The sequence below is a fragment of the Oratosquilla oratoria genome, chromosome 30 (assembly GCF_046742065.1).
Source record: "Oratosquilla oratoria isolate Oo_2021 chromosome 30, ASM4674206v1, whole genome shotgun sequence".
NCBI lineage: Eukaryota > Metazoa > Arthropoda > Malacostraca > Stomatopoda > Squillidae > Oratosquilla > Oratosquilla oratoria.
The window spans coordinates 33,842,300-33,863,615 of record NC_134806.1 but is presented as its reverse complement, the minus strand read 5'-3'; the positions used below and the strand labels follow the sequence as shown (position 1 = coordinate 33,863,615).

Here is a 21,316-nt window from a genome sequence, read left to right as displayed (position 1 = left end):
ACACACACACACACACACACAAACACACACACCACACACACACACACACACACACACACACACACACACACACACACACACACACACACACACACACACACACACACACACACACACACACACACACACAAACACACACACACACACACACAACACACACACACACACACACACACACACACACACACACACACACACACATACACACACACACACACACACACACATACACACACACACATACACACACACACACACACACACACACACACACACACACACACACACACACCACACACACACACACACACACACACACACACACACACACACACATACATATATATATATATATATATATATATGTATATATATATATATACATGTATATATTCTTCTTCTTCTTCTTCTTCTTCTTCTTCTTCTTCTTCTTCTTCTTCTTCTTCTTCTTCTTCTTCTTCTTCTTCTTCTTCTTCTTCTTCTTCTTCTTCTTCTTCTTCTTCTTCTTCTTCCTCTTCCTCTTCTTCCTCTTCTTCTTCTTCTTCTTCTTCAACTTTTTTTCTTCTTTTTCTTCAAGGAAGTCTGAAAATTTCACAGCTTTTCCAACATGATCATCGCCCACGCATTCCAATCCCTTGTACTTTCCATTTTACAATTGTGTTTTCTCCCTTTCATATATCTCCGTCTCAGACTGTCAGATTTCAGGCCTTCTCTCACTCATACTTCCACCTCATCTACGCCACCATTATCATCATCGCAATCATTATTACCATTATCACCAACATTGCTATCACCACCATCACCATCACCGTCAGCACCACCGCCGCCACTATTGCTGCCACCGTTAATACCACCACCAGCCATCGTTGTCACCACCATCACCGCCACCACCACAACTAGCATCACCACCTCGACCACAACCCTCTTCCTATAGGTCCATTCAAACTGATTAGTCACCATCTGCTTCGTTAAACCTCTTGCCTTTTTCCAGATAGAGATCCGTGGGGGATAATGTGGGTCTCTTCCGTACGGATCACCCTGGTTCTTTTTTTTAGAGTGATGTCAGTATAGAAGAAAGGGAGGAGAAAGAGAGATGAGGAATAGGAAGGAGAAAGAAGGGAATGGAAACAGAAGACTCTAGGGAGGGGAGGGAAGAAGGAAAAGGGAAGGGGTAGGGTGAAGGTGGGGCGGATTGTGAGTCTGAAGGTATGTGGAAGTGGAGACGATAGGAGGGCGAAGGAAGAAGGGAAAGAAAGGGAAATAGGGACGCTGAGGGCTAGTAAGAGGAGAGGGAAAGAGAAGAAGGAATAGAAGGTGAAAGGAGAAGGGGGGAGGTAGAAGTAATGGCTAGTGCAGTAGGCATTGATACTATGAAAGCCAGGTTGGGATTCTAAGCCTGAATGAGGTCAGACATCATTAAGTCAGTTATCAACCTGAGACAGACAAAATACGATCGTTGTTTGCGTGGTTTTTGGATCCCACGGTTAAGCATACCACGGAAGGGGATAGACTGGAAGTGACATAATGGGAATGGTGAGTTTTCTTCAGGACTCATAAATGGCTCCTCTGTCGAGGAGTGGCACGTAGATGAATGAAACAGCTTAGCAGCAACTAGGCTTTAAACTGATGTTACCCAACAGACTTATTTTTTCTATACGAGTAGATATCTTATTTATTTTATATTTATTAGCTATTTATTTGTATATTTCTACGACTTCTATTATGACTACCTCTTCGGTGTAATGTTGACCTCAAGGATTGTACCACAAACGTAAATGTAAATATTTATGTTAAATCTAATAAACCGTACTTATCCTTTGCAACATCCGGGGGTCTTGGTCATGATTTAATCTCGCCATTCTGAAGGACGTCTTTGAATTTTTGAGATACTTCGGGAAAGAGACCTATCTCCTCTTCCTTATGACCATCAATGAATGAGTTAAAATTTCACAATATGGTGTAGCACTTTAAGACTCACTTATGTTTGCCTCAACCTTTATCTGAACGAAACTACCTGGTGTCTTACAAAAATATTAACAACAATAAAGTCTGCCTGTCGGTTGAGGGCGTCACTGGCATACTCCTTGGTTCCCAAATCGAGGAAAGCGATTTGACTTTTTCGTGAAGAACGAACGAGTCTCTTGTCAAAAATTCTTGTGGTCGTCGTCGAGTAGGGGGCAAGTGCGTCAGGTTCTCCCCACAGAGGCATCTAAACTCAGGTCGTCTGTATTCATGGAATTGTTTATACAGAGGCTCTGCACAAAGACGTTTTAAGGAAGATACTTCCTTCGAAAACATTCTCGAGTACGCAAAGGCGAACTAGAGGCAAACGGTGTCATTTTCTATAACTATTTCATATTCATTTAATCACAAACATATCTATTGCAACACTTATGATTTATACTTTATTCTATTTCCTTTACTATCGAAGTGGTGCCTAGTAACAGCAAATAATCAAAAGATATGTGTTACTCTCAGCCCTTCACTACCGATCGAGTATTATGGGGATGAAGAAAGCCCGTCGATAGGCAGATCAAAAGGAAAAAGGTCAATCGGTACAGAAAATGTCAATGATGTATGAGAAGGGTGAATGCAGGAAATAGGGTTGATGAAACAGTATTGGGATGGCTTGGACATATGGAAAGAATGAGTGAAGAAAGATCAGTAAAAGAAACGTGGAAGGTAGAGGTGGATGGAATAAACATAAGGGAATAACCGAGGATGAGATGGATGGATAGGGTAAAAGAGTTGTTAAGCAAGAGGGGAATGTCTGTTGAGGAAGGAAGGGAGACGAAGGAAGCAAGGGGTGAGTGGAGAATAGTTGTGTATGGATGTTACTGTGATGCATGGAAGGGAGTGGGTGGGGGATAGAGGGGCTAGGGAGTGGTTGTGTATGAAAAGTATTCTGACTAAGCCCGAAGGGATTTCTACCCGTCTTCATTATTTCTACATGAAATAACGGAGAACGGGGGGGGGGGGGGTTGCCGATTAAAAGAAGCGCCCTTGCTATGGACGTACTCTGTTTTGCTACACTGCCTCTGAGCCAGGGTAATGGGCAAGATACAGGGATGACCCGCCATCTAGGAGGAGCCAATATGATAAAGAGGGAATGGTGAATGGGTGTGAAATAGTTGGGGACGAAATGGATGTAGCAAGTAACGTCACACGGATGTGGTTGGTGACGTCACTGTTTCGGGGCAATGAAGTCGTTATGATTATGAAAGTGAAGTGTCCGTGTTGGGGGAATGACGTCATCGTGGGAAAGTGGGAGAAAGTGGTTCCCCGCCGAATATATATTTACGGGACCATTAGGGACTCCATCCTGAGATGGAGTCATTACCCTCCTCAATGGGCTGACGTACTTTCTAGCCTCGTACCAAGTGGCTCTAGCCAGCGAAAGAGTTGCTCCTCATCCAGGCCAAACCGGGAATCATAGTCACCCAAGAGCCTTAAACTGACAAGAATCATTTATCGTTTGCCAGAAGAAAGAATGTAACATGCGACACCGTATTGATGGGGATAAATAATATGAGACGGGGGAGGCATTATGAATGTGAGATAAGGGCCCGGACGGACAGTTAATTCTTCAACACGGAGACGAGCCTCATGAGTCTTAGTTCAGGCTGAGGACAGACGATTTTATGCAGGTTCCGAGGCGAACTTCGGCCTGAAAGAGGTCTTATTCTGTCGCAGTTCCCGTCAGACCGGAAGTATCTTCATCAGTTGTAGAAAATTGTCTTCTTAGCCAGGACAACATTCATAAAGTATGTCATCGCGTTGAAAGGGTTAAAGGTATTATGACTAAAGATGATGACGGAGACCGGGGGTTGCGAGGGGTTAAGAGAAGAGGGAATTGGTAGGCAGAGAGAGGGGAGGAAGAAGGAGAGGTGGAAAGGAAGGAGAGGGAGAAGGAAGGAAAGAAAGGGTAATTCGAAGTGAGTGTTAGAAAGGATGGGAGAGGGAAAAGGGAGTAAGGAGGGCTATTAATTTATCATCCTTTTTTTTTTTTTTTTAGATAGAGGGAAAGAAAGGTGAAACCAGGTATTATAGAAAAACGAAAGAAAAAAAAAGAGAGATCTAGGTAGATAAAAGAAGTGGAAGACTTGAGAGAAAGTTGAAAAAATGAGGAATTCCTTGTTGATGGGATGACTAAGTGGGATTTTAGAAGTGTGGAAGACGAGTCATAACCTTCCTTCAGAATAAATTGGCGTAGGTTCATTTTCTCACTCTTGAAGTATCATAATTTCACGTTCTGGATTTTTTCCTTTCTTTCAACCGAACACTTACTGTGTAATACAATTATATTATGCAGAGATGGAAACTAAAGACTGTGATGAGGTGAAGTGGAAACTCTTGGCCTAAGTTAAAAGTTTATTGCCTACTGTTCGATTCCAGTCCAGTAAAAAACATATACTGGATCGTTTCCTGTTGTTTGAGATATTGTATCAATATTATCTTATAATTTTGTCTGAATATATCATCTCAATATTCTACTCTAACGAACCTCTAAACGTATATGAAAAGGCTTGTGCTACGATTATAGATAAGTTTCTTATTCTATTAAAGTGTTCTTGCTACACTTCTTCTGACCCAGGGCAATGGACGAGATGCAAGGATGACCCGTCATCTAGGATGAGCCAAGAAAAGAGGGAGGGAGGGGGTTGAATGGGAGTGGAGCATGTGGGAATGGAATGGGTAGAAGTAGATTTTATGCCTTTGTTTTTTGAATACCTCCCTTGTAAAGGGAAATAGCCATTAGTATATGTATATATGTACTCTAATAAATAGTTTTACTGCTGGTTTGAGTAATGCAAAAAAAAGGATAAACAAATAAATAAATAAGTAAATAGATAAGTAAATAAATAAATAAAAACAAATAAATAAATCAATTAATAAATAGATACATAAATGAATATATAGAAAAATAATACATGAAAAATAAATAAGCATAAATAGATAAATAAATAAATAAATAGATACATAAATGAATATATAGAAAAATAATACATGAAAAATAAATAAATATAAACAAATAAATAAATAAATAGATAAATAAATAAATAATAAAATTTATGAATATATAAATAAAACAAATAAATAAATAAATAAATACACTAATTAATGAATAGATAAATAAATAAACAAATAAATTAATTAATAATAAATAAAGATATAGATACAATAGATAAACTAATAATTGAATGAATAAATAAATTAACAAACACAGTGTAAATCTGTTACTGTGAGTTATTAAAGCACGTTGACGGGAGACCTTTTGGTCTATGATGAGGTCGAAAAAATCGTGTTCGATGACTGAAAACAAAGATAAAGACTTATTGTAAAAAGACGTGTTCTGTGTAAATATATATATGTATATATATATATATATATATACATATATGTATATGTATATATATATAAATTTATATATATATTTACATATATATGTATATATATACATATATATATATATATATATATATATATATATATATATATATATATATATATACACATATTACCAAGAAAAAAATTAACGGAAGAGTGGCTGTGGAATTACATATAACATCTTGTTTGATGGAAGAAGATATAAAACAAAAGCAAAAATGGGATAGAAAATCAGTCTTCCTTTACTGTGTGTGTGTGTGTGTGTGTGTGTGTGTGTGTGTGTGTGTGTGTGTGTGTGTGTGTGTGTGTGTGTGTGTGTGTGTGTGTGTGCGTGTGTGTGTGTGCGTGTGTGTGTGTGTGTGTGTGTGTGTGTGTGTGTGTGTGTGTGTGTGTGTGTGTGTGTTTGTGTATGTGTGTTTGTATGGGTTTGTGCTTGTGTATGTGTGCGTGTGTATGACAGGATGTTATGCATCGTTGCCTACTAAAGCTAAGAGGGAGGTGGGGTGGCATGAAGGGAAGACGGGGATGAGGGCGGAGTGTGTGCATGTGTACGTGTGTGTGTGTATGTGTGTATGTGTGTCTCCGGGAAGAGGGGACGTAGACGTGATCACCGTCAAAGGCCCAGCCAACCGGACGTAATGAGTTCTTGTATCGTTCTTCATAGGCGTCCGGATCTACGTTGCGTCTCCCGGTATGGACTAGGGCTGACTCCAACTGTAGTAGGTCTTCCCTAAACCCTCTTTTTCATGTTCATGGCATCACTCTTATTATGTCACAATCATGACGTTACATTCATTACATCACTTTCATCTTGTCCTATTGATGACGTTCTTTTTAAATGGGTAAACATTACACACTTAATAACTGTCACATTTATTGTAAGAATGAATGAAGAAGCCTACACTTGGAGGAGATTAACTGCAGCTGAAGATGTCACTTTCTCCATACGTACTAAGGCAGTCATGGCAAATAAAAGCCATTGGTAGCCGCTTAAGATTAAACTCACATTACAACATTTTTTCCAAGAGAGTGTATATTCAACGAATAACGATAGTAAAGTCCTTCTTAGAATATTGCCAAATCATTTGAAGAAACAGAAGAATGAAGGGTAATTACTAAAGATGGTGATGGTTCAGACCAGTGTTTCTCAACAGGGGCCATGTGATTTTTTCAGGGGGCCACGGGAGGTCACCGGGAGCCACAGAGGAATCTTGTTTGTTAGCGAGGATAAATGGTGGCACATGACAACTGTATGTCGATGCAATTGAGCGTGTGAGCAAGCGCGTGTGATTCATGTGTCAGTGGGATTGTGGTGGTGTAGCGGCATAGATGCGCCACAGAGTTAGCACGCACACACATACAGGCTGCAGCAGCAGACTTCCGGGGCTGACTCGCAAGATGAAAGTGTCACAACACATGGTACCACCGGAAACACTGTTCGCAAGATAAAAGTGGCACAACAAAGGGGTCCGTCGGAAACACTGTATAATATATAAACGTGCCAGACCAAAACAAACACTTGACTCTCGTTTCTGCTCCTGAAAACATCTGCTCTAAATGCTGGGTAGGTACCTAGTATTGGGAATTGTTTTTTTGTGGAGGTATTTGTTTCGTGGTGGGCTAGAACAGAGCCAATCTGGAGGTTTTTTTCCTGTGATTGTTTTTTTTTTCAACTATTGCTTCGCTATCGCTGAATTTTTGCATTAAAACCATGAGTTTATTTTCGTCGTCTTGCTTTGGGTTGTGAGCAAAGAATACATTTCATTTCTGGTATGTATGTTAAAAACTGTGTGTAAAGACCCAACTGCATTACTTTTCGCGAAATGCAAAACTTATGGGTAATAATTTTTGTTTATTTGTTAGCTTGCTTAGTTATTTGGAGGGCAGATATTTCACATTCAATAATACGGTACTTATTATTAATGAGTTTCGTTTGTTTATGTTCCAGAAAGTATGGTCAGTGCATCTAAGAAAAAATCCAGGCAATATTCAGTCGAATGTCTTGCTTATGGATTCATCGAGTCCCCACAAAATTCTGCAATGCCCATGTGCCCGATATGCAAGGGCTCCATGTCAAATGAGAGTATGCGCCCCTGCAAACTGAAAAGACAACAACATCGGGAGACTGCGCATAAAGACAAGAAAGACAAGCCGCTAGAGTTTTTCAAGAATTTACGTGATGAGTTCCAAGGAAGAATGACAGTGAAACTTTTGTTCACCCAAAAAGTGGCAAAATAGACAGAGGAATGCTGGCTTCTTACAAGATATTCAATATGATCGCAAAAATCAGGCAAACCTCATACTATTGGTGAATCTCTCATCATGCCGGCAATGGCCATAGAAGTCAACAGTCATGAAGCAAAGTCCACAAGAGGTCACTAATGTTATTGCGCTGAGCAACTCTTCAGTATCGCGACGCATCGATGAAATGGCTGCTGATATTGAGAGCTGATTAGTCTTAAAACTGCAGGTGAATGAGTTCTCGCTTCAACCTGACGAAACTACGTTACCTGATAATTCTGCCCTTTGTATGGCGTTCGCAAGGTTCCTTGATGTTGATGGAATACGTGAAGAACTGATTTTTGCACTGAAATTAACAACTGACACGAAAGGTGAATCAATCTTCAAAAAACTTGAGGCATATTTTGAGAAAAACAACATTCCACTCAAGAACATCGTGGCTTGTGCAACAGATGGCGCTGCTGCTATGATCGGAAGGTATTGGGGATTCAGTGCGTACTTGAAAAAAGCTGTCCCCAGCGTCGTTTGTGTGCATTGTGTTGTTCACCGGTAGCACCTGGTCACCAAAAACTTAGCTAGACGTCTGCATGAAGCACTTGGGTATGTTATCAAAGCTGTCAACTTGATAAAGAAGAATGCTTTGCAAGATCGCCTTTTTCAGCAACTATGTGGGAAGAATAATGAAGAATTCAAACGACTTGTGTTGCCCACGAAAATAAGGTGGCTGTCTAAGGGTAATTATTTGCAACGTTTTGTTGCACTTTGGGACAGCGTTATCTCTTTCTTGAGTGAGACGGAACTCGGTCAAAAGCTTGTTGATGCAAAGAGCGATATACTCAACATGTCAGACATATTTGGAAAGCTAAATGTTCTGAACAAAGAGCTTCAAGGAAATGACTCCATCTTGTTTTCATGCAAGGAGACGATCACTGCATTTATACGAAAACTCAAGCTGTTCTGGCTGAACCTTAGGAGACGGGAGTTTGCCCAGTTTCCATCTTTAGCAAGTATATCCACCGAGCTGCTTGATGCTGACCTAGCAGTGTATGTCGACCATCTGAAGTAGTTGCATAATGATATGGAAACTCGCTTTTCTGACCTACTTCAAATGACCGTGCCTGACTGGTTTGTAGACCCGTTCATTGCTGATGCATCTGAAGTTGATGTCACCCTACAAGAAAATGTCATTGAACTGCAGAACGACACATCAGCTCGAGCAAGGTTCAAGCGTGGAGGGCGCCATAAGCTGTGGATAAATCAAGATGTGTATGAAAAGTACCCACTGCTCTGGAAGGAAGTGAAGTTACTTCTACTTGCTTTTCCCACGTCGTACTTAGTTGACACTGGTTTCAGTCGGGTGATGCATTTGCCGTCAAAGACTCGAAACCGCCTTGATATAGAAAAAAGAGTCGATTTACATCTCTCTCTGACATCTCTGGAGCCAAATATCGATAAGTTGGCGGCCCTGCATCAGTCACAGGGATCCCACTGAAACTTTTGATAAATGAGCCAAGTCCACCTACATGTATTCCTGCTTTATTCATTTTGATAGCTAGTATTCAACAAATAAGTTTATCCAACTAATATTGTTATATGATTCATGCCTGAAGTGTTTTGAGTCCATGATATTTTCACTTCTTTGGGTGATCAGGGTGAGGGATGGATGGAATTGGCATGGGGGGGCCACAAGGTTTTTCATCGTGTCGAAAGGGGCCACAGAACGAAAAAGGTTGAGAAACACTGGTTTAGACATTTATCTATTTATATATCATAGGCTTCTCTACCTTATAAGGGAGGTAGGCAGCCAATTTTTGCACCCGCCTTCACCCATCCCACTCCCATCCATCTCCATTTTTTCCTTTTCATCTTAGCTACTCATAGATGAAGGATTATCCCTGTCTCACGTCCACTACCTGGGTTAGAACCTATGCAGTAAGGCTGGCTAGTGAAAAAAGGCTCGTCGTTAATTACCAAAAAAACAAGTTAAGGGAGAAGACAATCTATATCAATAAACAATCTAATACCATACTATTTCAGGTTAGAGAAGGACCAAGCTCTTCAAATTTCACAAGTATAGTATAAGAAAAGGATCTATATCAGGTAAAGGCTCCGGCCGAAGAAAGAACAGGATATTCAATCATGACTGTACGTGAATGAGCGTAGACGTAATTGACTGTTGACGTTTCTCATCGTAACTCCTATCGAGCCGTGCAACTTTGGCTATTTTTCTGCCCATCGAAACTACACTTTTTCTGTGAGATACGAGTTTTATATATTCATTCTGACGGTTCCCAGACAATTTCATTCAACTATGTGTGGACTTGTAATAGATCAGACAGCGTACCATACATCATACCATGCCTATAGATTTCAAGTATTGTTATGTACAACCTTGCTGCATAGCATAAAATATGTATAAATGTTTTGTCGTAGTCACATATGTACGTCTGTTCCTAACATGGCATACGTTGTAATGCTCCTCTGTTTTATCTATGTATGGTATCATTAGCACTGATTGGCAACCTCGCACGCCTAAACAGTTCAAAGATATGCTAAGCATTTAATTCAATTATCGCGCCGCTAGTGTTGTCTCCATGCGGCCATACCGTAAGTCTCACTAGTTTTAAGATAAAACTCGTCACTGTTAATCTGGACTATCATTACGAACATTATCAACGACATTAGATATTATGTGAGTCTTTCTCTATAAAGGGGTTTCGGAGGCAAAACTGGAATATCTGGGTAATACATGATCATTTAGATAGTGTTTGTCCATCCGATGGAGGAGAATTATATGGGAACCGTGAACAAATATCATCAGAAATAAAACAATCAACAATTTGTGAGAACATGAAAAAAATTATTGTAGATGTTGCTGGCTTGTTCTGGGACAGACATATACACGTATACGCACATATACAGATGCACACACACACACACGTACATCCATGCCCAAACACATACACGTACATACACACATGTGTGTGTGTGTGTTTGTGTGTGTGTGTGTGTGTGTGTGTGTGTGTGTGTGTGTGTGTATGTGTGTGTGTGTGTGTGTGTGTGTGTTTGTGTGTGTGTGTGTGTGTGTGTGTGTGTGTGTGTGTGTGTGTGTGTGTGTGTGTGTGAATGAGTGTGTACGTTTGTGTGTGTGTGTGTGTGTGTGTGTTAGTGTGTGTGTGTGCGTGTGTGTGTGTGTGTGTGTGTGTGTGTGTGTGTGTGTGTATGTGTGTGTGTGTGTGTGTGTGTGTGTGTGTGTGTGTGTGTGTGTGTGTGTGTGTGTGTGTGTGTGTGTGTGTGTGTGTGTGTGTCTGTGTGTGTGTGTGTGTGTGTGTGTAAAGTTATAGCAGTTCTCACAAGTTGGCCTATAGATGAGCTCTGGGCTCTCATCCGGGAAGGTAATAACTGTCAATCATATGTCCAGCACCTGATTGAAGACAATGGTAACCCACTGGTTCATTTTATTTTGACCCAGAAGATCTTATGACATATTTGATAATATATGTGATTATGATCTTATACATAATACATTATGATACACTATATCAATAAATTCATTTTTTGTTTTGTTTTTGTTTGGGGAATTGTGATTATGTATGAGGAGTGCATAGGTCTTCTCAGTAAAGATGGTGTTTGATAACCACAACATTCTGCTACCCTGCTTTATCCCTTTTGCTTCCTTGGGGTATCATAGAAACGAATAGAATATCATTTCCGAAGGCCAGAGCAAGAAAAAATGTCAATTATTTCTCATTCAAAGAAGATTTGAAAGTAATAAAAAAATGTTTTGGAAAGAAATTAAAAGAGGAAGAGGAGGCGAATCAAGTAGAGCAGAAAAGGTAAAAGGTGCAGATGGAAAGATGAAAATGGAAGAGAAGGCAGTGAGAGGAAGGTGGGCAGAATATTTTAGGGAGTTGCTAAATGTGAAGGAGAATAGGGAGGAAAAGGTAGTGGCAGTGGGAAGCGCTAAGAAAATGAGAGTGATGAGTGGGGAAAATGGAAGAGAATTAGGGAAGGATAAAGTGAAAGCAGCTGTTAAGATGATAAGAGCAGGTAAGGCACCTGGCCTGGATGGATGCTATGCAGAATGTCTGAAGAAAGGAGGTACAGTTATGGCGGACTGGCTGGTGGGGTTATTTAATGTTTGTTTATGAGAGTGTAGAGTGCCGGAAGACTGGAGGAGTGCCTGTATAGTTCCGCTTTACAAGGGGAAGAGGGACAAGTGGGAGTGTAGTAGTTTCAGAGGGATCAGCTTGTTGAGTGTAGTTGGGAAGGCTTATGAGAGGGTCTTGATTGAGAGGATTAGGAGAGGAACAGAGGGAGTAATTGGTGAGGAAGAGTGTGGGTTTAGGACATGTAAAGGTTGTGTAGATCAGATCTTTGTGGTAAGACAGATATGTGTGAAAGCTATAAGAAAAGGTAAGGATATTTTTTGGGTGGCTTTTATGGATTTGGGGAAAGGCTTACGACAGGATATACAGGAAGGCACTGTGTGAGGTACTGCAGATATATGGGATAGGAGGAAAGCTGTTAAGAGCAGTCAAGAGTTTTTATGAAAGTAGTAGTGCTTGTGTTAGGATTAGAAATGGAGAGAGTGAATGGTTTGAGGTAAAGGTGGGACTTCGTCAGGGATGTGTTATGTCACACTGGCTGTTCAATCTATATATGGACGGGGTGGTGTGAGAGGTGAATGCAATGGTAGTGGGTCAGGGGTTGGATATGGTAAAAGAAAATGGAGAAAAGTGGGAAGATAAGCCAATTGTTATTTGCTGACAACACTGCGCTTGTAGCAGGATCAGATAAGGGGTTGAGGAAGTTAGTGACAGAGTTTGAGAAGGTGTGTGAAAGAAGGAAGCTGATGATAAATGTGGGTAAAAGTAAGGTGATGAGATGTACAAGGGTAGAGAGTGACAGCAGGCTGGAAATGAGCATTAAGGGGAGAAACTGGAGGAAGTGGATATTTTTAGATACTTGGGTGCAAATGTGGCAGGAAAGGGAGGAGTGGGAGTGGAGGTAGAATGTAGATTGAGAGAAGCGAGTGAATGCCTTGGTGGATTGAAAAGTGTAATGAGAAATAAACATCTGGGAATGGATGCTAAGAGGAGGTTATATGAAGGAGTGATTGTGCCGATAGCACTGTATGGGACAGAAACATGGAACATGAGAGAGGAAGAGAGAAGGAGTTTGAATGTGTTTGAGATGAAATGTCTGAGAAGTATGATAGGGGTTACTAGGCTAGATAGAGTGAGGAATGAGGAGGTGAGGAGGAGAACAGGGGTGGAAAGGGAGTTGGGAGATAGGGTTGATGAAAGAGTGTTAGGATGATTTGGCACATGGAAAGAATGAATGAAGAAACACTATTAAAACAGGTGTGGAAGGCAGAGGTGGAAGGAGTGAATATGAGGGGGCGTCCTAGGATGAGATGGATGGATGGGGTAAAAGGGGCATTACAAAAGAGAAGAATGTCTGTTGAGGAAGGACGGGAAAGGACAGAAGATAGGGGTGAATGGAGAAGGGTTGTGTATGGATGATGCGGTGATGCATGAGGGTAGTGATTGGGGATGGGGGTGAGGAAGTATGTATGAGAAATAATTTGACGCAGCCCGAAGGAATTTCTCCCCGTCTTCTCCTTTCTTGCATGGGGGGACGGAGAGGGGGGTCGCCGAATTAGTGAAGCGGCCTTGCTGTGGATGTGCTATGTCTTGCGACACTGCTTCTGACCCAGGGTAGTGGACAGGATGCAGGGATGACCCGTCATCCAGGAGGTGCTGAGATGAGAGGGAGAGAGGAGGGTGGAGGGGAGTGGAATATGTAGGGGATGGAATAGATGGGAGTGGTTTCTAGGCATTTTTCTTTTTGGCTACCCCCCGTGTAAGGGAAAAAAAGCCTTTGTTATATGTATGTATATATTTCTCATTCACTTCGCGCATGTCTTCATATTTAAGCTTGAGTCCTTTCTCTTTTTAGTTGTATTTCTTCCTTTTTTTTTTTTTTTTTTTTTTTTTTAATTGAGATCTTCGTTGTTTTATGCTTCCAGAGGCTTTGCAGACTTAGTCTCTATCTTTCCAATTATAAGTTATCTTTCTTGGAACCTTTTATTCTATAACGGATAATATCTGCGAAAGCCTTGCCTCTCCTTGTTATTGCGGGAGCATATCTTTATCTCATTGTGATACATCTTTCAATAATGTCATAGCAGATTTCGTTTCTTACCTTGGTATTAACTCCTCACAATTTCATAAATGTTTTTTATTGTTCAGCAATAAATATTTTTGTGCTCCGTATCTTGCGATCACGTTTCCTCTTCGTTTCTCATGAGGTGCTTTCTCTTTGTCTCTCAACTCTTCTGCCCCGTTGGCATACATGAAATATATTCTAACAAGCACCCCTATTCCATGCAGCAGAGATTAGTGGTGCTATGGCTGAGGAAATGGAAGTATTGTGTCAAGACCGAGTGGAATGTAGAAGGTTTATCGAGGCCGGCAACTGACAGGGCATGCCCTAACTAGCGTTTGGTGAGAAATAATTGTGAAAAAAAAAGGTGGGAGGGTGAGGATGGAACGAATTATGACACGCGATACGGACCGAATTCGTTCATAATTTCTTTTATGTACTCTAATCACTTTTAATCTCTACTCTCACTCTTTTTTTTTTCTTTCCCGCCTTAAACCTATCCTTTACTGTCATTGTGACTTCCCTCTTTGGCGCAATACTGTTCCCAAGAGTAGAGGCGCAGGTTGTTGCCGACAAATACTAAATCACCTAAGATGAAACCGCTGGACAAACACAATCAAAACCCTTTCTGATGAACCACCTATGAACCATTCATACCTTAAAGATGAAGCATTTATTGTTTTGTAAGTAATTATTTCAATTTAGGCGTCTCGGTTAACCTCACACTGGATAGTTTGACAAATCTGAACATATTTTGAAGTTTTTATCTTGATTAACGCCGTGCAATTTTAGTAATCTAGGACAGTGTTTCTCAACGGGGGCCATGTGATTTTTTCAGGGGGCCATACGGCCAATTTTACGAAAGATTTTTTTTTTTTTTTACTATTGCTTCGCTATCGCTGAAAACTCAAGCTGTTCTGGCTGAACCTTAGGAGACGGGAGTTTGCCCAGTTTTCATCCTTAGCAAGTATATCCACCGAGCTGCTTGATGCTGACCTAGCAGTGTATGTCGACCATCTGAAGCAGTTGCATAATTATATGGAAACTCGCTTTTCTGACCTACTTCAAATGACCGTGCCTGACTGGTTTGTGGACCCGTTCATTGGTGATGCATCTGAAGCAGATGTCACCCTACAAGAAAGTGTCATTGAACTGCAGAACGACAAATCATCTCGGGCAAGGTTCAAGCGTGGAGGGCGCCATAAGCTGTGGATAAATCAAGATGTGTATGAAAAGTACTCATTGATCTGGAAGGAAGTGAAGTTACTTCTACTTGCTTTTCCCACGTCGTACTTAGTTGAGACTGGTTTCAGTCGGGTGATCCATTTGCTACCAAAGACTCGAAACCGCCTTGGTATAGAAAAAAAAGAGTCGATTTAAGTCTTTCTCTGACATCTCTGGAGACAAATATCGATAAGTTGGCAGCCCTGCATCAGTCATAGGGATCCCACTGAAACTTTTGATAAAAGAGCCAAGTTCGCCTACATATATTCCTGTTTTATTCATTTTAATAGTTAACATTCAACAAATAATTTTATCCAACTAATATTGTTATTTAATTCATGCCTGAAGTGTTTTGAGCCCATGATATTTTCACTTCTTTGGGTGATCAGGGTGAGGGATGGATGGAGTTGGCATGAGAGGGCACAAGATTCTTTATCGTGTCGAGAGGGGCCACGGAGCAAAAAAGGTTGAGAAACACTGATCTAGGATGAGCTTGTTGTAAGTGTGCTGGGCGAGGGAGGTATCGGAGTTAATATTACCTCTCATGTCTTGGTGATATTGTCTACTTTATCGAAGTCCTTTTTCTGAAATTCAGAAAAGTGTTCTTGGACCAAACCTGCACTCTATTCCAAACGAGATTTAAGATATCATTGAATACAAGATATTTTTCCCATTACTTGACCCATATCCGTCATAACACCAAGAGTTCACTACAACGGGGTTTCACATGCGCTCCATACCGAGTGAATTGGTGTTTCATCTGAACCATGTTGGTTGATTGCGTAATAGTAATAGTGATCTATCTCTGACGTCATGGATGGTAGAAATGGTATTTGTTCTTTATTGTATGATTAATAACTAGAAAAGAATACGTGTATACATTTTAATTGCTTGAACACAATTTGTCTCTGTCCATAGTTGTGACAGGTGAATAAAGCACTGAACCTTGACCGAAGTACTGCAATGTCTACAGTATCATGTAAGTTTTTCCACTGGTTTGTTTTATATTCTAATGTTTTCATTGATTAGTTAATCTAATTAAATTTACCCCGTCCGTTTGATTACGCAGTTCATGGCCAAGTGTAAGCATGTAGTATTTACTACAAACATCAACAATTTTGACAACTGCAGTTTAAATCTCGTTTCATGAATACAGTGAAATAATGGTTCCTTTTAACTGTAATCAGGATGATACATGCAGTCTTATTTGAGTTGATATTAATGAAAAGTATCTTTGAGTGAAGATTATGATATTGGCTTTGTTCAAAGACTACCATGCAATACATTTCAAATGTCGACAAAATAGACGCCAGCGCGAAGGGAAACAACGACACTACGTCACAACGATGAACAGACGAGGGAGTACCTCTACGGCTATGGAAGTGAGCGAGAACAAATATTCTTTGTGCGTATACTTTCTATGTCGTGGTTTGTATGATGTTGTTATAGCGAACGCATTCCCTTTAACTTCTGTGAAAAAGATTGAAATGAATATTTCAGCGGTGATGAAACAACTATCCCGAAGGAAAGGAATATGGTTAGGATTCTATAAAGCTATGTAAACATATCAACAGACCCAATAGCGCCATTATTCGTAGGAAAGATTGTGAATGGTTTGCGTCATCTCTCCTAACACCAACTCATTGTTTATAAGTACCTACATCCACATACCAGGAAAGTAAATATATTACGCATATGTGAATATAACCCAAACTACAACATATAGTAGATTTTTGTTTGTACAGTTGCCAACCCATGTATGTTAAGGACTCAGTAATTGACGTCGTATTAAGGCGTTATCACATTGAGCTACTTTTCCGTCAACCTCCAATTGATCGACAGTACCGCCTACCTCCAACACTTTTTCCTCCGTAAAATCAGTATGGTAAACTATTTGGTTTTCTCAACAATTCACATAGAATGTCATTGATAATTTGGACGAAAATTATGTTCCTCCAGCATACAAGATTTCTTATCGAAAGTTGCGGGCTGCAAACCCTCTCCAACAATCGGAGGGAAAATAGACCAATGTGATAACGCCTTAACAGGGTCAGATGAGTAAAAGCAGCAATGACTGCAACAGCTCTGTAGGGAAGAGGACAAACGCAGAGTATGGGATCCAACGTATCTAACGTTTCGCCCAGCAGGGCTTCTTCAGAGATATTGGACTCCCATACTCTGCGTTTGGCCTCTTCCCTACAAACAGGGTTAGGTTGAGGGCATAGTATTACTATATCAAAGTCAGTGCAAGATTAGATATTCCTTTGTATTACAATAATATCCCTCGAGCTCACCTCGTTCAGGGTAATCACGGTGTTTGGTATTATTTTCGAGGTTTTCCACAAATCTATACATCTTGATTACTGTCAGATGTTGACATTTGGCGACGAAATAATTTCGATGGTGGGTGTGGGAGCGGAGGGGATTTTTTTTTTAATGCAGTTGCTTAATTTGCGAATAAATGGCAACATTTGTTGACAGGGGTGATGCAGAACAAATGCCGTGAAGTCCTTGGAGCGTGTTTTATAACTTGAAAATATGTTAATGCATAGAGCGAAATAGTCAAAATTGTTTTACTGCAGGAGGTGCGCAGATTGTTATGCGCACTAAAATGAATACCATGATAAGAACAAACCTTAGTATCACCACTGCATCCACACACATCATCCGCACTCATCCGTATCTGTTCCACCTCTCACCAACGTCCATCCACCATTCACATCCATCCATCCACATCCATTCATCCACCAACACCCATCTACCAACACCATCCACTAACACCCATCCACTGACAACTATCTAAAATTAATTTATCCTTCGACACCCATCCACGGACACCCATCCACCTACACCCATCCACGGACATCCATCCACTAACATCCATCCACCAACACCCATCCACCAACAATTATTCACCAAGACCCATCCACCAACATCCCCATCCACCAAGACCCAACCACAAACACCCCTATCCAACACCCATACACCAGTACCCATTCGCCAACACTCATCCACAAATATCGCCATCCACAAACATCCTTATCCACCAACATCCCCACCCACCAACATCACCCACAAACATCCCCGCCCACCAACATCCCCACCCATTAACATTCCCACGCACAAACATTACCCATCTACACCCTCATCCCCAACATCAAAACCCACCAACATCACCCACTGACATCCCCACCTACTAACATCCCCACCCACAAACATCCCCTCCCACCAACAACCCCACCCACAAACATTACCCACCAACATTCCCATCCACCAACATCCCCATCCACCAACATTCCCATCCACCAATATTCCCACCCACCAATATTCCCACCCACCAACATCACCCACCAACATCCCCACCCACCAATATTCCCACCTACCAACATCCCCACACACCAACATCCCCATCCACAAACATTACCCACCAACATTACCACCCTCCAACATCACCATCCACCGACATGCGCACCCGCCAACATCCCCATCCACCAACATCCCCTCCTACCAACAACCCCACTCACCAACATCACCACCCACCGACATCCCCACTCCCCAACACCCACCCACACCAACACCCATTCACACCAACACCCACCTACACCAACACCCACCTACAGCAACACTTATCCACGCCATCACACACCAACACCATCCCACTTCCACCTCCAACCACAGCAACACCCACTAACATTCACCAACACCCACCTACACCAACACCCACCTACACTAACACCCACCTACACCAACACCCACCTACACCAACACCCACCTACACCAACACCCACACCAAGACACCCACATAATCACCCCGAAACACCCATCCACATCAATACCTACCCATGCCAATACCTACTCATACTAACACTCACCCACACCAACATCAACCCATACCAACACCCACTCATACCAACACCCACACATACCATCACCCACCCACACCATCACCCATTTATACGAGCACCCACCCACACCAACACCTACACCCACCAACACCCACCCACATCAACACCCACCCACACCAACACCCACCTACACCAACGCCCAGCCACACTATGACCCACCGACACTTACCCAGACCAACACACACCCATACCATCATCCATACTATTTACATTTACGTAACATTGTATTTAGAATATTCACACATCATCCACATTTATAACTATACACGAATGTATATCATAATTGAATTGCATGTCATTTTTTTGTAGATACCAAATCATATCAAACATATGATGTAATTAATTTCAATAATATATACATATGGCAACGTGTTCCAAGAGTGACGTAGTCACTCATCGCATTTGTGGTCAGTTCTCATTTAACCATTCGACAGTGTAGATCTGCAAGTTGGGTGTGTTTGTGGAACACAATAAACCAAAAACTTCAGTGGTATTTAATTCTCACTAGCATTGTTGTAGAGTCTGTTAAATAGCCCTGCAACAAAGTGGTGTACAGCGGTGGTCGTTAGAGACTTCGCTCTTTGAGTACGTACTTACAAACGACTTTATTCTCCGTCTCCATTTACCTTTGTCTCTAACGATACAAGCCTCCTCTAACAGTTTTTACACCTCCCAGTTCTGCTGCCAATCCTTGTTATTCTAAGTACGCAGTGTCGTGACTAGATGATCTACCACGGCATCCTACGTCTCCACATACGTATCTGGCCACCCTCATCTGCTTTCTTCTACGCACTACCCCAGTCCAGCAATGGTCTACAGGCCAGTTTCGATCTAAGTAATTTTCACAATACTTTTCGTCTGCCGCAGCCGAATTCTCATCAACACCATACGTCGTCCAGTGTGATCCTACACAGCAACTGTTAGGTCTCCACGATGCACTACGTATCGGCTCCTATGCAGTATCACCCCACCCCCACCACGCGCCCTGTATCGTCTCATACCAAGCCGTCATGCTTCATGGACCTTTTTCTGTTTTCACCGAGAGTGCCATACGGCCTACATCTGCGTTTTCCACGCCAAGGAAAGCGACGTAGTCTGTATGACAAAAACAATTTGTGTCAAAGGTATTTCTCTGTTTTCAGCCTTATGTTCCATATCTACGGAAAGTCGCAGACATTTGCTTGTTGCCAATGACACTAAGGCTCCCCTCCAATTTGGTAAATATACAAACATTTGTGACTTTCTAGTATACGTGTTCAAATTATGGATAACAAGTTCAGTACTGTTCCTGTTTGTACCACCACTTCTGATGTGCATCCACAACGTGAACCCATTCTTGCATCACATTTGAATTCACTTGATTTCCCTGATGCACAAGAAAGCTTACTTTCGTTTTGCAATGACCTCAGGCACGTTATTGCTCTCACCACCAGCACCCACCCATACCACTACCCATCCACACCAACACCCATCCACACCACCCACTCACACCAACACCCATCCACACCACCCTCCCACACCAACACCCACTCACACCAGCACCAAGCCACACCATCACCCCACACCAACACCTATCCACACCACCTACCAACACCAACACCCACCCACATCAATACACACCCACACCAACACCCACCCGCACTAACACCCATCCACACCACCCACCCACATCAACACCCTCTATCACCAACACCCACCCACACCAACACCCACCCACACCAACACCCAACCACACCAACACCCACCCACACCAACACCCACCCACACCAACACCTATCCACACCAACACCCACACCAACACCCACACCTACACCATCCACACCACCAGCCTCCCACACCTACACCCTCCCACACCAACACCCACCTACCGGCACCATATACCAACCTACTGGCACTAACACCCACCTACTGGCACCTATATCCTCCTACTGGCACCATTCACCTACCGGCACCAACATCTTCCTACCGGCACCTTTTGCCTACCGGCACAATACCCACTTACAGGCACCAACTCCCACCTACTGTTACCAACATCCACCTCCCTGCAGCAGCATTCACCTACCGGTACCAACATCGAACTATAGGCTCCAACATCCATCTGCCGGCACCAACATTCACCTATTAATATCAACACCTACCTAGCGACACCAGCATTCACCTACCGGAATCAACACCTACCTACTGACACCAACACCTACCTACCGACACCAACACCCACCAACCAGCACCGACATATACTAATACCCACCATGCGAAACCAACAACAGCCAACACCCGCCAAAGTATACTCATGTGTATTGTGCTTGGACATACGAAGGTGTATGATATTTGTTGGGTGCATGAATGCGTGCGTGCGTCCGCGCGTGGTTACGCTAGAAGTTTGTTTG

General features: G+C 41.9%; 4 protein-coding genes across 4 annotated transcripts; all 4 read left to right on the top strand.

The window, feature by feature from the left end:
* The first annotated feature begins 7,341 nt into the window (after positions 1 to 7,341).
* On the top strand, positions 7,342 to 7,840 carry LOC143041269 (protein FAM200B-like). Its single transcript, XM_076213102.1, has 2 exons — positions 7,342 to 7,590; positions 7,730 to 7,840. The coding sequence occupies exons 1-2, from the start codon at positions 7,342 to 7,344 to the stop codon at positions 7,838 to 7,840; spliced, it is 360 nt and encodes a 119-aa protein (XP_076069217.1).
* A 78-nt stretch (positions 7,841 to 7,918) lies between these two features.
* LOC143041268 (uncharacterized) lies at positions 7,919 to 8,695 on the top strand. Its single transcript, XM_076213101.1, has 2 exons — positions 7,919 to 8,106; positions 8,401 to 8,695. Exons 1-2 carry the CDS (start codon positions 7,919 to 7,921, stop codon positions 8,693 to 8,695), a joined length of 483 nt encoding a protein of 160 aa, XP_076069216.1.
* A 12-nt stretch (positions 8,696 to 8,707) lies between these two features.
* LOC143041267 (SCAN domain-containing protein 3-like) lies at positions 8,708 to 9,121 on the top strand. The gene has a single exon (XM_076213100.1). The coding sequence runs from the start codon at positions 8,708 to 8,710 to the stop codon at positions 9,119 to 9,121; it is 414 nt and encodes a 137-aa protein (XP_076069215.1).
* Positions 9,122 to 14,442: 5,321 nt separating this feature from the next.
* LOC143041266 (protein FAM200A-like) lies at positions 14,443 to 15,180 on the top strand. Its single transcript, XM_076213099.1, has 2 exons — positions 14,443 to 14,483; positions 14,733 to 15,180. Exons 1-2 carry the CDS (start codon positions 14,443 to 14,445, stop codon positions 15,178 to 15,180), a joined length of 489 nt encoding a protein of 162 aa, XP_076069214.1.
* Positions 15,181 to 21,316: the final 6,136 nt, after the last annotated feature.

Excerpts from the sequence above, each read along its gene's own strand:
- LOC143041269 (XM_076213102.1), top strand. The coding sequence starts at position 7,342 with ATGGTCAGTGCATCTAAGAAAAAATCCAGGCAATATTCAGTCGAATGT. Across the intron at positions 7,591-7,729 it reads AGTTCCAAGGAAGAATGACA|AAGTCAACAGTCATGAAGCA; the intron begins GTGAAACTTTTG and ends CAATGGCCATAG.
- LOC143041268 (XM_076213101.1), top strand. The coding sequence starts at position 7,919 with ATGGCGTTCGCAAGGTTCCTTGATGTTGATGGAATACGTGAAGAACTG. Across the intron at positions 8,107-8,400 it reads GCTGCTGCTATGATCGGAAG|CGTTATCTCTTTCTTGAGTG; the intron begins GTATTGGGGATT and ends ACTTTGGGACAG.
- LOC143041266 (XM_076213099.1), top strand. The coding sequence starts at position 14,443 with ATGAACCATTCATACCTTAAAGATGAAGCATTTATTGTTTT. Across the intron at positions 14,484-14,732 it reads GATGAAGCATTTATTGTTTT|GAGACGGGAGTTTGCCCAGT; the intron begins GTAAGTAATTAT and ends GCTGAACCTTAG.
- LOC143041267 (XM_076213100.1), top strand. The coding sequence starts at position 8,708 with ATGGAAACTCGCTTTTCTGACCTACTTCAAATGACCGTGCCTGACTGG.